This window comes from Salmo trutta, chromosome 1 (genome assembly GCF_901001165.1).
Source record: "Salmo trutta chromosome 1, fSalTru1.1, whole genome shotgun sequence".
NCBI classification, from domain to species: Eukaryota; Metazoa; Chordata; class Actinopteri; order Salmoniformes; family Salmonidae; genus Salmo; species Salmo trutta.
Window position 1 is genome coordinate 74,593,583 of NC_042957.1, and position 16,255 is coordinate 74,609,837.

Below are 16,255 nucleotides of genomic sequence, written 5' to 3' on the forward strand. Positions count from 1 at the left end.
TCAAAGTTGGATCAGCCTGTAGTGTGGTTTTCCACTTTAATTTTGAGTGTGACTCCAAATCCAGACCTCCATGGGTTGATAAATTGGATTTCCATTGATTATTTTTGTGTGATTTTGTTGTCAGCACATTCAACTATGTAAAGAAAAAAGTATTTAATAAGACTATTTCTTTCATTCAGATCTAGGATGTGTTGTTTAAGTGTTCCCTTTATTTTTTTGAGCAGTATATATACACGTATAGTTTAGAGCAGCAGACATCCCTGGACTACACAAGACAGGCTCTGGTGTGTGTGTACTAACACACTACATGCCTACTGTATGAGACAGTATATCCACAGACATGCACACTACTTCATACAGTCATGAATTTAGTGTGGTGTTATTGTGGCAACAAGGATAGTAGACAGGGAGGTGGACGTAATAAGCCTGTAATGAATTTGTAATGAGGAAATGCGTTTTGGAAGGAAGGAAGGAAGGATGGTTAGAAATGATAAATAAAGACAGAATGGCAGCACACCACCTGGCATCATGTTAAAGGCAGTGAGGCTGCATAACATGTAAATTAGGAGTACAGCGAAGGATTTTTACATAGATTACAGTAATCTGACTCGGTATTGTCAAAAGGTTACCAGAGAAGAAGTTGAAAGTCAGACAGCCATACCAACAGTGGTTGGCTATCCGAAGCCAGGTTTTTTCACCTGATTTGGAGATGCAGATTGTTCAGTATATAACTAGGTCAGCTGACAAGTATTTTGGTCTGTCGCCAAGTGAGGTCAGAAGACTTGCCTACCAGGTTGCTGTGGCACACCGGCTGAAGTTCGCGCCAATGTGGGCAGAAAAAGAAAAGGCCAGCTCGGAGTAGTTTACAGGCTTCTTAAAGCAGCACCCAACGCTGTCGCAGAGAAAGCCGGAGGAAACTAGCCTTGCCAGGGCAAGTAGCTTCAACAGAGAAAAGGTTAATGCTTTCTTCAACAATGTAGCAGAAGTGCTACAGAGATATCAATTTGGATCAGGAGACATATGGAATGTCGATTAAACTGGGGTGACCACTGTACATAAACATGACAACGTGGTGGGCAGACGTGGATTCAAATAAGTAGGGTCACTGACCTCCGCTGAAAAGGGAACCCTCGTCACACTGGCCTGTGCTGTCTCAGCCACAGGGAATAGTTGGTGGTTGGAGATATCCCTCTAGTGGTGTGGGGGCTGTGCTTTGGCGAAGTGGGTGGAGTTATATCCTGCCTGTTTGGCCCTGTCCGGGGGTATCATCGGATGGGGCCACAGTGTCTCCTGACCCCTCCTGTCTCAGCCTCCAGTATTTATGCTGCAGTAGTTTGTGTCGGGGGGCTAGGGTCAGTCTGTTATATCTGGAGTATTTCTCTTGTCTTATCCGGTGTCCTGTGTGAATTGAAATATGCTCTCTCTAATTCTCTCTTTCTCTCTTTCTTTCTCTCGGAGGACCTGAGCCCTAGGACCATGCCTCAGGACTACCTGGCTTGATGACTCCTTGCTGTCCCCAGTCCACCTGGTTGTTGTTGTGTCTTTGGCATCATTAAAACTGAAGACATGTTTATCAAATAACTCTGTAATTATTATTACGCGATTAAACTGATTAATCGTGTAACTGTAATTAACTAGGTCAGGGCACCAAGGAAAATATTCAGATTACAAAGTTATAATTTTCCTAATATAACTTTCAGATATCATAATATCTGATCTCTGAGTCTTCTGATTTAATGACGTATTCTTTACCTTGGTCAGTCTCATTCCAAATGTCGTAAATTGTTGGTTATCTGCACGAACCCAGTCTTCACTATGAGTCATCCATACATCAATTGTCTTAAAATCATTTATTTGCTAAACTAAATAATTCAACAGAAATGCATACAAAACCATAGATATGGTTACAAAGAAATGATAGAGGAATGTTCCCTAGTGGGCTAAACCGGCATGGCGGCTTGTTAAACAAAAGGGAAGTGTTGGTCAGCTGAGAAGGCACTATAGAGTTGATAAATATTAACAATTGAAATGCTACTCCTTTGCACATGAACGCTCACTCATTCGGGAACAATTGCAATCAATATATATATTTACGCTCAGTGTGTCGTCGGGATCTTTGTTGGAAAGGTCGTTCTGTTGGAGAGTTCTCTCTCTCTTGGTTAGAATGGATCTTTCAAAGCGACATTCATTAATGTCGTTAAAGAATGGATGTTTCTTCGGTCTTCGCGTTCAATGATACCGAATTCCTCGCTGCACACTAGTAATTAATATCAAAGACTTGTTATTATTCTGTCGGTTTCAATAGTCTAAGAGTTTAACCACGTGGTATGGTTAAAGTTCAGAACGAGGAATGCATGGTCAAACCTTGGCCCTCGTTCTTGAGGTAAGCTGGTCTAGGGAAAGAAACCCTGGATGGGGGGTTTATATACTGAACGTAGAAAAGGCTGTCACATGACGCCAGGTCCTGTCTGTGTCCCTGGGGGCGTGCCGATGACTTAGTTAAGACTCCAAAGGGAATTGGAGTTTCCTTCATTAACAGTCCAAAATCACATTGCACAATATCACAAACAGTTCTATCCTTATTCATTAATTTTATACAACCATTTAGATGTAAGTCTCATAGCTGAGGCTAGGATATAAACATTATTATGGTAATATGGCCGTATTGTCTATGAGTTTCACAAAATTGTACCAAACGGACCAGTTCGTAGCTGGATTCTTCACCGATCTTTTATACCTTCTCCAAAACATAAATGTCATTCGGTTCTCCAATTCTGTGAGGTGGAAGAATCCTTTGTTCTCTATACTGTGAAACACTCTGTCTCTTTATACTGTGGCCATGAGGTGGGACATTTTCTTAGGAATTTACGACCCCTTCTGACCACAGCAGCCTTGGTGTAGGAGACAGAGGGAGATGGTGAAGAAGTGCAGGGGGAGGGAGTCAACTGTGCTCGCTGTAACCAAAGAGGGCAACGTCATGACACTGTACTGCTGCTCCAGTTTCAACTGTTCTGCCTGCGGCTATGGAACCCTGACCTGTTCACCGGACGTGCTACCTGTCCCCGACCTGCTGTTTTCAACTCTCTAGAGACAGCAGGAGCGGTAGAGATACTCTCAAAGATCGGCTATGAAAAAGCCAACTGACACTCTTGAATTGCTGACTTGTTGCACCCTCGACAACTACTATGATTATTATTATTTGACCATGCTGGTCATTTATGAACATTTGAACATCTTGGCCATGTTCTGTTATAATCTCCACCCGGCACAGCCAGAAGAGGACTGGCTACCCCTCATAGCCTGGTTCCTCTCTAGGTTTCTTCCTAGGTTTTGGCCTTTCTAGGGAGTTTTTCCTAGCCACCGTGCTTCTACACCTGCATTGCTTGCTGTTTGGGGTTTTAGGCTGGGTTTCTGTACAGCACTTTGAGATATCAGCTGATGTAAGAAGGGCTATATAAATAAATTTGATTTGATTTGAATAGTATACCTCCATAGTTTATATTCCCCAGTGTCAGCTTCTGTGATCATTTCCTGATCAACAGGCCATCTGGCAGCAAAGGAGGGGCAAATCCCTCTGGGTGGATGAAAGATGTGCACTTTGTTGATTTCCTGAAACATTTCATCGAGCATATGAAGTGCTCAAAGGAGAAGCCCTGTTTACTCCTTTTGGACAAAACCACAAGTCTCATCTGTCCATTGATGGACTCAATTATGCCAAAGAAAATGGCAATTATGCTGTCATTCCCACCCCATTGCTCTCATCGGCTTCAACCCTTAGACAGGTCTGTCTACGGGCCGCTGAAGAGGCCCATCAACACTGCGTGTGATGCCTGGATGAGGAACAATCCTGGGCAGACAATGTAAATGCATGACTCCTGGGATTATGGCAATCGCCTATCCTCTGGCTGCAACCCCCTTGAACATTCAGGCTGGCTTTAGGGTGGCTGGGGTACAACCTTACAACAGGGATGTATTTCTGGAAACCAAGTTTGCGCCATCCTACGTTACAGATCGCCCCATTCAGAACCCAACCCTGCCAAGCCCCAGCAACAGAACCAGAACCCTGCCAAGCCCCAGCAACAGAACCAGAACCCTGCCAAGCCCCAGCAACATTCCAGCCCTTTTATTTTTCATTTATTTCACCTTTATTTAACCAGGTAGGCTAGTTGAGAACAAGTCCTTTATTTAACCAGGTAGGCTAGTTGAGAACAAGTCCTTTATTTAACCAGGTAGGCCAGTTGAGAACAAGTCCTTTATTTAACCAGGTAGGCCAGTTGAGAACAAGTTCTCATTTACAACTGCGACCTGGCCAAGATAAAGCAAAGCAGTTCGACAAAAACAACAGTTACACATGGAATAAACAAACGTACAGTCAATAACACAATAGAAAATCTGTATACAGTGTGTGCAAATGGCCCTGCCAGGCCCCAGCACCATTCGAGCCCTGCCTAGTATGAGCTCAGACACAGACCTGCCCAGTTCTTATGCTAGCACCAGCTCACCGTCGCCCAGCAATGCCATTGCTGACAGCAGACTACCAACTCCAGAGGACATCCGGCCATATCCAAAAGCTGGCCCCCGAAAACCAGCTTGCAAAGGAAGAAAACGGAGCAAAACAACAATTCTAGCAGGCACTAGAAATTGAAAAGAATAAGGCACAATCTAGCAAAAGGCTGTTTCAGAAGAAAGGGAAGCAAGGGGGGAGTCAAAATCTGTATCTGCAAAGAACAAGAAGACAGCTAAAAAAGTAAATCGTAGAAGAGTCATCAGATGAAGAGTGCTTCTGCCTCATCTGTGTGGAGCCATTTTCAAACGGCCTTCCAAAGGAGACTTGGGTGAAGTGTGTGAGATGCAACAAATGGGCCCATGATGCTTACACCCCAGGCCAGGCAGCTTGTGTGCCAGAACTGTGACTCTGAAGATGAGTCTGATTAGTCAGATACGGATGTACGTCTTATAGGCTGTTACAAAACCGTGCATTCGTGTGTTTAAACACCACGTCTGTTTTGTTAACTTGCTTGAAATGTTTTAAGTCTTATCTGCAGCATTACATGCCATTCCGATTCCAACAATTACGGTGGATCTATGTGCACGGCAGAGAATGTTCGATTTCAAAGTAAAGTGGTCGTACCACTTTATTCATGTGTGCTCTGTAGCATGATTGTTTTTGATTATCTAGGCATGATTGTTTTTATTTTGAGTCCTTTAATGAAGTTGAAATTAAAATCAATATTCACAATTAATTAGTTCTTATTTGTTGATAGTCCAATGTGAGTATTTACCCGCTGATGGGGCAAATTGTCACAAGTGCACACTCTATTTAACGGTCTACAACTTCAGACTGTAATAAGATATGAAGATGAAATGAATACAAAATATGTGCCCAAGACTTCCGTCTTTCATTTGGTATGACATGTATACCAATGTGATGTATTATTGCCCAGTAAATGTTAGACAGCGTGAAAATTGTGACAAACCTCGCTCTCCCCTACTTTATTCTTTTTTGTACTGGTCCCCCGTGGGAATCGAACCCATAACCTTGGCGTTGCAAGTACCAAGCGCCAACTGAGCCACACGGGACTAGCATCTCTGGGAACATATCAATCATGCGTAGGCACAGCACTGTAATAAACCATGTGTGGGATCATTTCCACACAAAGTCTGAGATGTATCAATATGAACGTTTGCTTGATAGAGTGCCTAAATGTATGAACTGCCATGAACATTACCAAGTGGAGTAATAAGCAGAGTGGGGGAGCCGGGGCTCAGCTCCCCTGAATGAGACATTAGCTCCCATAAATCTCTCAAACTGAACAGTTCTCTCAATCTCTTCATTCAAAGACTCAATCACAGACAATCTTACTGAGAGTTGTGGCTGCTTTGTGTGATTATAGTTGTCTCTACCTTCTCGCCCTTTGTGCCCAATAATGTTTGTACCATGTTTTGTTGCTACTATGTTGTTGTCATGTTGTGTTGCTACCATGCCGTTTTGTCATGTGTTGCTGCCTTGCTATGTTGTCTTAGGTCTCTCTTTATGTAGTGTTTTTGTCTCTCTTGTTGTGATGTGTGTTTTGTCGTATATTTATATTGTATTTATTTCTTATTTCTAATCCCAGGTCCCGATCCCCACAGGAGGCCTTTTGGCAGGCCGTCATTGTGAATAAGAATGTGTTCATTAACTGACTTTCCTAGTTAAATGAAGGTTATAAAAATAAATAGTGGGGGTATGCGGTACCGGTAAAACGTGAGCCGATTACAATTAATACTTGTCCAAACAACGATAGGCTATTACACCATGAAATAACATTGCGGCTGACATGCAGTAATGTTATTTAATGGTGTAATAGCCTATCGTTGTTTGGACATGTATTAATTGTGATCGCGACTTGACTGGAAACAGGGTGGTAAACGCTTCAAATTGCGTTGTGGTTTGAGGAGAACACATACATTTTGTCAAGGCGGAGATGCGTGGCGGAGACCGAGGCCCTGGTGGTCAACAGTGGACGCAACAGTTCAGGCTACAAGTGTAAACCTAATGACAACCGCATCATGTCATTGCAGTACACGTAGGTGTTTTGTAACAGATGTATCTTTCAATTCAACAAATTGCGGATGCATGGTGCACTGTTGATTTGGATGCCGACATTATTTTGTGAGTGGACAAAGTGCCGGTAGTCTACAGGCGCGTCTGGTTTGACAATCTGATCGTGACTGGTTGTGTTTCTGCCACATTAAAAGGCATAGGCGGCGTGGCCATAAGGCTAAGCTTTCCCTAAAGTAAATTGAATTAAATTGCTAAAATGATATAGCCTAATTAGCTAAATAAAAAAATTGAAAATGACCTATTACACCAGAAAGCATGATTTGGCCACAGAGGATCATTAGCTTTTTTATTTATTTTTAAAGCTGTAGATTATTTTAAATCGCATAGCCTACGGTCGGGAATATGGGCAGCGAGCGCTGCAAATGACAAATAGATGATGAATGTTGAGTTGCGACTGTCAGTGAAAAGCAGAGACCCAGCCAGGCATATCCCAATATTTAAAAATACAATCACGGAGAAACTGTTTAGAAAACAAATGTCTAGTGCTGTAGCATGGACATCACCAGCACCTGGCTTTCGGGGCTTTAGCCCCGAATGATTTTGGGTCAGCCCGAATCTTTTGCGCTGCTGCAATGGTGTAAAAAAATTGTAGTCGATTTTTTTACATTTACCCTTTATTTAACTAGTCAAGTCAGTTAAGAACAAATTGTTATTTACAATGACTGCCTACACCGGCCAAACCCGGACGACACTGGGCCAATTGTGCGCCGCTATATGGGACTCCCAATCACCGCTGGTTGTGATACAGCCTGGATTCGAATCAGGGTGTCTGTAGTGATCCTTTAGCATTCTCCACACACACATTAGTCCTATAGTCTACCTGATGAGCTTCCCTGATGTTTTTATCTACTTATCATTACCTTTCTGATGCATTTCAGTCACTTAGCCTACCGATGCGAACACACATGTGCACACTTTTCCCATTTTGGGCTCCCGAGTGGCGCAGCGGTCTAAGGCACTGTATCTCAAGAGGCGTCAATATAACCAACAACCAATGCCTGTGTGTTAGTGAGGAAGCATGTGAGGATGATTTAAAAAAGTGTTCAATTGGTATGACGTCATCATGGTAAGCGTGGCATCCCGTGTGATGACGTGTCTGTAGAGGCATAATGGTATGTAAAATTACGTTGGGTTCTCAGGTAAATAATGTTAGGTTAAGGTTATAAAAACGAAGAAATTATATTCAGTGTCTCATCACATATTTTGTAATGGATGTCATTGTCAATCAAAATGACTGTAAATAGATTTCTTACTGCTCAACTTTTTTTGAATATAGGCATTTTCAGAGTGTCAACGCCTACTGTCAAACTGGGAATCTCCTCTAGGCCATTTTAATGCTAAAAAAAAATATTTCGGGGGATTATGAAATACATTTTCTAAATAGGATCAAATGTTTTATTTCATTTTCCTCAAATCTGCTATAGCAGCATTTTACTTAGAAAGATATTACCTCACCAACATAAAAAACTAGCTATATTCATAACCATACAGGTGTATGATGACTAAAGATTATTTTGCTGTATGTGACTCTGGTGACAAAACAGTTATTGAAATTGTTGAGGGGTAATGTCTTTCTGGTTTCATTGTATAAAATGTCCATTAGTGTTTGTAGTCTTGAGAATGTTGAGCTGATAGGCCTAGATGAAGTTCGTTGTATTTTAATTATAGGCTGTAATTACAGACTATCATCATTATAATCAAGTATTATTATTATAATACATAATAATATTTATAATACATTATAATAATAATGATAATCACAATAATAATACATGGTCATTCTTAATGTTCCACAAAAATAAATAATGTTTTAATACATTTCATTTGTATTAACAATAAAAGTTTATAATTAAAATGAATCATATACTCATGTATCCTTCTTTACAATAAATAATGAAGTGTCCCGCTTTTCCAACCAAGGTGTCCCAATTTGCCCTAATCGACTTAAAATGGTCTCCGCACAATTTGTGTTTTTAGAAGAGTCATTCAACCGGTGTTTAATATTTATATATTTATACATTTTTTATTTTGTTTAGTGTAGTAGAGATTTTAAGCTATTTAGAATAGTATCATGTTGGGGGTTAATGGGATGATTCTGTAAGGTGTTCCGGAAAACGAATTTTCAGAAAGTGTCCCACTTTACCAATACTCACCCTAATTATATAATTTGGTAAATGTATTTCAATTTCTCTGCATCACTTCCAGCACCCCTTTCTGCAGCGCTATGTTCTCTTCTATGCGCTGTGCTCTACCCAAGGCCTAATAAATTATTCAACACTTCTTATTATTAATTACATCCCCTGTGGTCAGTAATCTCATATGAAGTTATTCGGTAGGTAGGCCTACTGTAACAACAATATTTAAAATAGTCTATCAGAATGTAGCCTAGCCTACAATTACGAGAATCAATTCAGTAAGTCAATGAAGCCGATATTGGTTTCAGCTATATAGTTATTGAAACGATTATTGAAACGAAACAATAAAACAATATGTCAAATGACTTGAAGCCTATTTTTTATATAACCTTTATTTAACTAGGCAAGTCAGTTAATAACAAATTCTTCTTTACAAAACGAAAGGTTGCAAGATCGAATCCCCGAGCTGACAAGGTCGTTCCGCCCCTGAACAAGGCAGTTAACCCACTGTTCCTAGGCCATCATTGTAAATAAGAATTTGTTCTTAACTGACTTGCCTAGTTAAATAAAGGTCAAATTAAAAAACAATGATGGCCTACACCGGCCAAACTCGGACGACGCTGGGCCAACTGTGCGTCGCACTATGGGACTCCCAATCACGGCCGGATGTGATACAGCCTGGATTCGAACCAAGTATAGTGACGCCTCTTGCACTGAGACGCAGTGCCTTAGACCGCTGCGCCACTCGGCTAAGTGACTGAAATACATCAGAAAAGTAATGGAAAGCTCAGGAAAACATCAGGGAAGCTAATCAGGTAGACTATAGGACTAATGTGTGTGTGGAGAAGATCTGCGTTGCTTTCAGTTGCTAAACTAATAATCATGAGAACTCACATCAATTTAGCTAACATTTCCCAGCCTAATTGAAACCAAATATCCAAACGGAGATTCAGTGAAAACAAAAATCTGACATTGATTTATCCATATGAGTTCTCATGCTTGTCTCAAAGCATCACAATGACGCTGTCCCAATCACCACGGTCCTGGAATTATTTTGTATTTATTTTTTAGTCATTTCGCAGACGCTCTTATCCAGAGCGATTTACAGTAGTGAATGCATACATTTCATACATAGTTTTTCTCCGTACTGGTGCCCCGTGGGAAATGAGCCGACAACCCTGGCGCTGCAAACACCATGCTCTACCAACTGACCACATGGCAATTGCTGTACATTTATTACATCCAGTTACTGTGATGTTTTTTTTAGGTAGTCTACCGGAGCACCATTGTTTTAAAATCAGTATTAAGACATCATTTCTGAATTAAAGTTGATACCAACATGAAGCCTTCTGTATAAAATAATGTTAGAATGTGGGCTACAACGCATCATCTAAATTGCACGATTGCCTACACATACTGTAAGTGGCTATAGGAAAGTTATATTTTTTAAATCCTAAAACCCCAAATTAGGTCTACTTTATTATAAATTACGTCATCACTGTCAATCCCGAATGACAATTATTCACGTCTTACAGGTGAAACGTCCATGCAGCATGACGTCAACCATTTGATCCCAATTAGTTTCATGGTAATATGCATTTCGATCTTATTGAGTGATGTAAATAAGGGTGGCTAACCAGACTAACTAATCACACTGAGAGCACATGGAGTTAAACAGCCAACCATGAGAAATACAATCCATCATTTCAGCACAATCATCCTAAATTGTTATAATTAATGACATGGTGTTTTTGGTATAACAGTAGCCCGACATTATCATGCTATTATATTCGGTTTGTTATGTTGAATCCTAATTAATCATTAAGTGATCTTGCGAGACATGGCACCATTCTGAGAAGTTTGGAGCGTCGCTCTGCTGTGCACCTGTAGCACCACACTCCTGATTATAACAGTTGGAAGACTTCGGGAGGTTCATGTCACCACCGCTCTATGAACTAAGAGGCGCATTCAGTTCGTTTTTTTTTTACACCATTGCAGCAACGAAAAAGATTCGGGGCTGACGCAAAAGCCAGGTCCTGCTGATGTCCATTGTACAGAAATATACATTTGTTGTCCAAACAGTTTCTCCGCGATTGTATTTTTAAATATAGCGATATGCCTGGCTGGGTCTCAGTCGCAACTCAACAATAATCCATTTTTCATTTGCAGCGCGTTTCCCAAATTGCAGGCCCTGCCGGCTGTAAGAGTAAATAATCCACAGCTTTTTTTAGAAGCTAATGATCCTCTGTGGCCTAATCATGCTTTCTTTATTTATGTATAGACAGGAGTAAGCTAATTAGCCTATATCATTTTGGCAATTTAATTCAATTTACTTTAGGAAAAGCTTAACCTTATGGACACGCCACCTATGCATTTTAATGTGGCAGAAACAGTCACGATGTTTTCATCTGGTGTATGATGACTTTTTAGTCATCATACACACCTGTATGGTTATGAATATAGCTAGGATTTTTTTTTATGTTGGTGAGGTAATATCTTTAAGTAAAATGCAGCTATAGCAGATTTGAGGAAAATTAAACATTTGATCCTATTTAGAAAATGTATTTCATAATCCCCCGAAATAAAAAATGTTCTGCATTAAAATGGCCTAGAGGTTCCCAGTTTGACAGGAGGCGGTTGAAGTACTGCGACACTCAAAATATCAATATTCTAAAAAGTTGAGAGTAGTAACAAAACCATTAAGTCATTTTGATTTACAATGACATCCCATTACAATATATGTTGTAATGAGAAACTAAATATCCTTTCTTAGTTTTTTTATAAACTTAACATTATTTACCTCAGAACCCAATGTCATTTCACATCCCATTATGCATCTACATACACGTCATTACACGGGATGCCACGCCCACCATGATGACGTCATACCAATTGAACCCATTTTTTTAAATCACATGCTTCCTCACTAACACACAGGCATTGGCTGTTGGTTATGTTGTTGTACACATTCAAAGATATCCGTTTCAACGCTTATGTGTCCAACTTTGTCAAGTGTCCCACTTAACCAATACTCACCCTACTCCTGGCTCTATAAATAAATGACATCATTGAAAATACTACACCAGCATAATTTAGCCACAGAGCTTCAATAGTTTTTTTTTTAAAATTGCTCTAGATTGTGTTTTGTCACATTATGAGCGCATAGGCCTAACCTACAGTCGGGAATCCCGCAATTGGGCAGCGCACAAATATAAAACAGCTGATCGTTGAGTTGTGGCTGTCAATTAACAGCAGCAGGTATCTAGAAGTTTTTTGGCAATTTTTCTAAATACACCTGAGGGAAAAATCTGTTTTAATATGTGAGTGGCATTGGATAGTTGGACTATAATTGCCTCCTCATACTTTAGGCCTAAGACCTAAGATCTGTGTGAATAGGAGAGTGGCATTGGAAAGTTGGTGGACTATAATTGCCTCCTCATACTTTAGGCCTAAGATCTGTGTGTCCACTCTTTTCATTGGCCTATACTATTGGTTGCATTTAAGACATGGGTCATTCGTTTTATTGATCTCAGTATGTACATTTCAGAGTAGCTTGTCATTTTGATCATTTGTGTGGTATAAATAATATTAATGTAATGTCTCCAGTCATGTAAAATGATGTAGAATTGCAGGAAGTTATTTAGAAAAGGCACTTTTTTTTCTCGGACCGACAAACCCCTATGGTGACGGCCCTGCCCAACCCTGGTATCCTAATGGACTCACCTCTTCTTCAGTGTGCCATAGAGGATGACTAGGAGAGATCCAGCTGCAAACACTGGTTTACCTGGGAGAGGATGACTAACAGAAAAAGACACAACATCTACTCACATCAGAACATTTAACCTACAACCCTGGTGAAGGTGACCACCTACAGAAGATGACAAGTTGAGAGTGCTTAATGCAGGGACTGACTGGGACCAGAAATCAGCCCAGGGATTTACTAACACACCAGCCCACTTTTTCCTCAAGGCCCCTATTGTTAGGCAAATAATTATCATTTAGACTGGCCCACTAGGAGAAATATAAACCAGCCCATCTGACATTTAATAATGATCATGTAGACTGGCCCACTAGGAGAAATATAAACCAGCCCATCTGACATTTAATAATGATCATGTAGACCGGCCCACTAGGAGAAATATAAACCAGCCCATCTGACATTTAATAATGATCATGTAGACCGGCCCACTAGGAGAAATATAAACCAGCCCATCTGACATTTAATAATGATCATGTAGACCGGCCCACTAGGAGAAATATAAACCAGCCCATCTGACATTTAATAATGATCATGTAGACTGGCCCACTAGGAGAAATATAAACCAGCCCATCTGACATTTAATAATGATCATGTAGACTGGCCCACTAGGAGAAATATAAACCAGACCATCTGACATTTAATAATGATCATGTAGACTGGCCCACTAGGAGAAATATAAACCAGCCCATCTGACATTTAATAATGATCATGTAGACCGGCCCACTAGGAGAAATATAAACCAGCCCATCTGACATTTAATAATGATCATGTAGAACGGCCCACTAGGAGAAATATAAACCAGCCCATCTGACATTTAATAATGATCATGTAGAACGGCCCACTAGGAGAAATATAAACCAGCCCATCTGACATTTGTTAGACCGACAATATTAATTAAATGGATATCTTACCTGCTATACTGAGAGTGCAGAGTCAAGTGGTCCGTATTGATTCTCAGCCTTACAGAAGTACTGCCCACTGTCCTCATTGCTGATGTTAAGGATGATGTAACTCTGCCCTGATCCTGTTTCTGAGAACCCCGTCCGTTCTTCATTCTTCTTGTACCAGGTGTATTTATCCACTGGTGGCTTGGCATCACTGCTGCCGGTCAGAGTCACTGATCTGCCCTTCACTATTTCACCAGAGCAACTGACTGTGACTGACACTGAGGTGTTCTCTGGGAAGTCTGGAGGAGAAAACGATGAAGACAGTTTGTAACCTCTAGATTAACACCCACAGCTGACGTTGTGGTGACATTGAGCTGTTTATGGCATGTTATTTAGAGCATGCTGACTGGGGTCCTTCCACTCCAGAGGGGGTTACTACGAAGCAGGGTCAATGAGTTAGCCAGCTAACTTGCCTAAATATTTTTCTTCAATGAAAAAGCTTGAAATGGGCATGGTCTAATTGACTGAACAACCAACAACACAGATTGATGTCTAGCTTTCTTAATGAATCATAAAATCAATGGTTATTTCTGGTTGTTTATCAAAGTTACCTTTAGTATACCCCTTTGTTGTTTTTCAAACGAATGCTAAGATGTAGGTCAGTAAACAAAGCCATATTTGGGTTGCTGACTCTCAGAATCAATAGATGATTTGATAGGGACATAAACAGATGAAATGCATACATTTCTAATATCCTCTCTAAGCACTCTACTCACATCCCACTACAAGGATCACTGCCGGACCAGGGGAATCCTCTCTGCCGCTCACCGCACAGGAGTAGCTGCCTGCATCCTCCCTGCCTACCGGGTCTAGTTCCAGGTAGTTGGCCATAACCTTGACCTTGTTGGTGTAGGTCAAAGGTTGTGTCCCTGTACCAGGTGTAGGTGGGATTCTCTCTGATGAAGTAGGAGCCACAGGTCAGGACGGCCCACTCGCCGTCCACAACTTGGTCAGGGGTCAAATCAACATGGAGCCCTGGGTAGAGTGGGGGTCATCTCGATTTGATTTCAAACAAAATAGCTTTAATCGATCAAGTCAATCCAGCAAAATAACAGACAGTAACATAAAGCATAATACATTCTCCTCCCAAAGCTTCCAGAAGATACTCTTTTATTGTTTTCTTAAAATTACAGATGAAGCCAATGTTTTTTTCAACGGTAGTCATTTGCTGATGGATGACGGACAGAGGAGATGATTGTCAGTCAAAAAATAGCTGCCTTGAGTTGAATATTTGACGGACAAAAACGGACAATGATGAATAGATAATACGATTTTATCTGTATTCATGTGGATGAATTCATGCCGTGGCCTGACAGTGACGGAAAAAAGTATTTGATCCCCTGCTGATTTTGTACATTTGCCCACTGACAAAGAAATTATCAGTCTATAATTTTAATGGTAGGTTTATTTGAACAGTGAGAGACAGAATAACAACAACAAAAAATCCATAAAAACACATGTCAAAAATGTTATGAATTGATTTGCGTTAAAGCACTCATTTTGACTGCTCATTTTTTAAAGTCATGCCCTCCTCCGTCCTTGACTTTTCTTTTATAACACACTGTGTTAGAATCTTAATATCACAAACAGAACTGGAGTTATAACCAGTTTTAGAGGACATGCCCTCTAAAACTGTTTTCCCCTCACCAGAAGCCATACATCGACAAGCAACACTGCCATAAACGCATGGAAAGAAAAAAATTGTTTTTTTGTGTCACAATTTTGGACAAATCTGTCAAGAATGAGAAAGGATTAAATAGGTTTTAAATCAACTTGTGAATTTTATTGAATGTTTATGTTCTCTCCTTGATGTAATAACATGAAAAGAATTAGAAGATGATTGTCAATGATTTATTAACAACTGGATGACAGTGTTCCCCGATGTGCTCTGGGTCTCTCTTCACACTGGGGACAGGTTACATGGACACCTCACTGTAGGAAGAGAGAGAGCAACATTATAAAATCCATGTACACAAACAAAAAAAAATGGCAAAATCACATACAATTCTTTCCAAAGGGCCGGGGGTGAGACAGGGAGGCAGCTTAATCCCCACCCGCTTCAACATATAGGCGAGGGCACTAGAAAAGTCTGCAGCACCTGGCCTCACCCTCCTAGAATCTGAAGTCAAATGTCTATGTTTGCTGCTGATCTGGTACTTCTGTCCCCAACCAAAGAGGGCCTACAGCAGCACCTAGATCTTATGCACAGATTCTGCCAGACCTGGGCCCTGACAGTAAATCTCAGTAAGACAAAAATAATGATGTTCCAAAAAAAGGTCCAGTGGCCAGGACCACAAATACAAATTCCATCTAGACACGGTTGCCCTAGAGCACACAAACTATACATACCTCGGCCTAAACATCAGCACCACAAGTAACTTCCACAAAGCTGTGAACGTTCTGAGAGACAAGGCAAGAAGGGCCTTCTATGCCGTCAAAAGGAACATAAAATTTGACATACCAATTAGGATCTGGCAAAAAAGATGTGAATCAGTTATCCTGTTGGGGATAGGGGGCAGTATTTGCACGGCCGGATAAAAAACGTACCCGATTTAATCTGGTTACTACTACTGCCTAGTAACTAGAATAGGCATATAATTGTTTGATTTGGATAGAAAACACCCTAAAGTTTCTAAAACTGTTTGAATGGTGTCTGTGAGTATAACAGAACTCATTTGGCAGGCCAAAACCTGAGAAGATTCCAAACAGGAAGCGCTCTCTCTGACTATTTCCTGGCCTTCTTGATCATCTCTAACCAAAACAGGGGATCTCTGGCATAACGTGACATTTTCTAACGCTCCCATAGGCT

At 40.7% G+C, this 16,255-nt stretch overlaps 1 protein-coding gene across 6 annotated transcripts in view; it reads right to left on the reverse strand.

The window, feature by feature from the left end:
* Nucleotides 1–16,255, reverse strand: part of LOC115207668 (B-cell receptor CD22-like) — a 63,211-nt gene that overhangs the window by 13,821 nt on the left and 33,135 nt on the right. For 4 of the 6 annotated variants that reach the window (XM_029775012.1, XM_029775003.1, XM_029774994.1 and 1 more), the window contains 3 exons: nucleotides 14,163–14,421; nucleotides 13,411–13,685; nucleotides 12,463–12,537 (listed from right to left, as the gene is read on the reverse strand). In XM_029775012.1, the coding sequence (XP_029630872.1) occupies nucleotides 12,463–12,537; nucleotides 13,411–13,595 (260 nt within the window). In that variant the 5' untranslated portion in view covers nucleotides 13,596–13,685; nucleotides 14,163–14,421. Of the gene's footprint in view, nucleotides 1–12,462; nucleotides 12,538–13,410; nucleotides 13,686–14,162; nucleotides 14,422–15,026; nucleotides 15,379–16,255 lie in introns of those variants that run through there. The other 2 variants (XM_029775033.1, XR_003881036.1) reach the window with 2 other exon arrangements.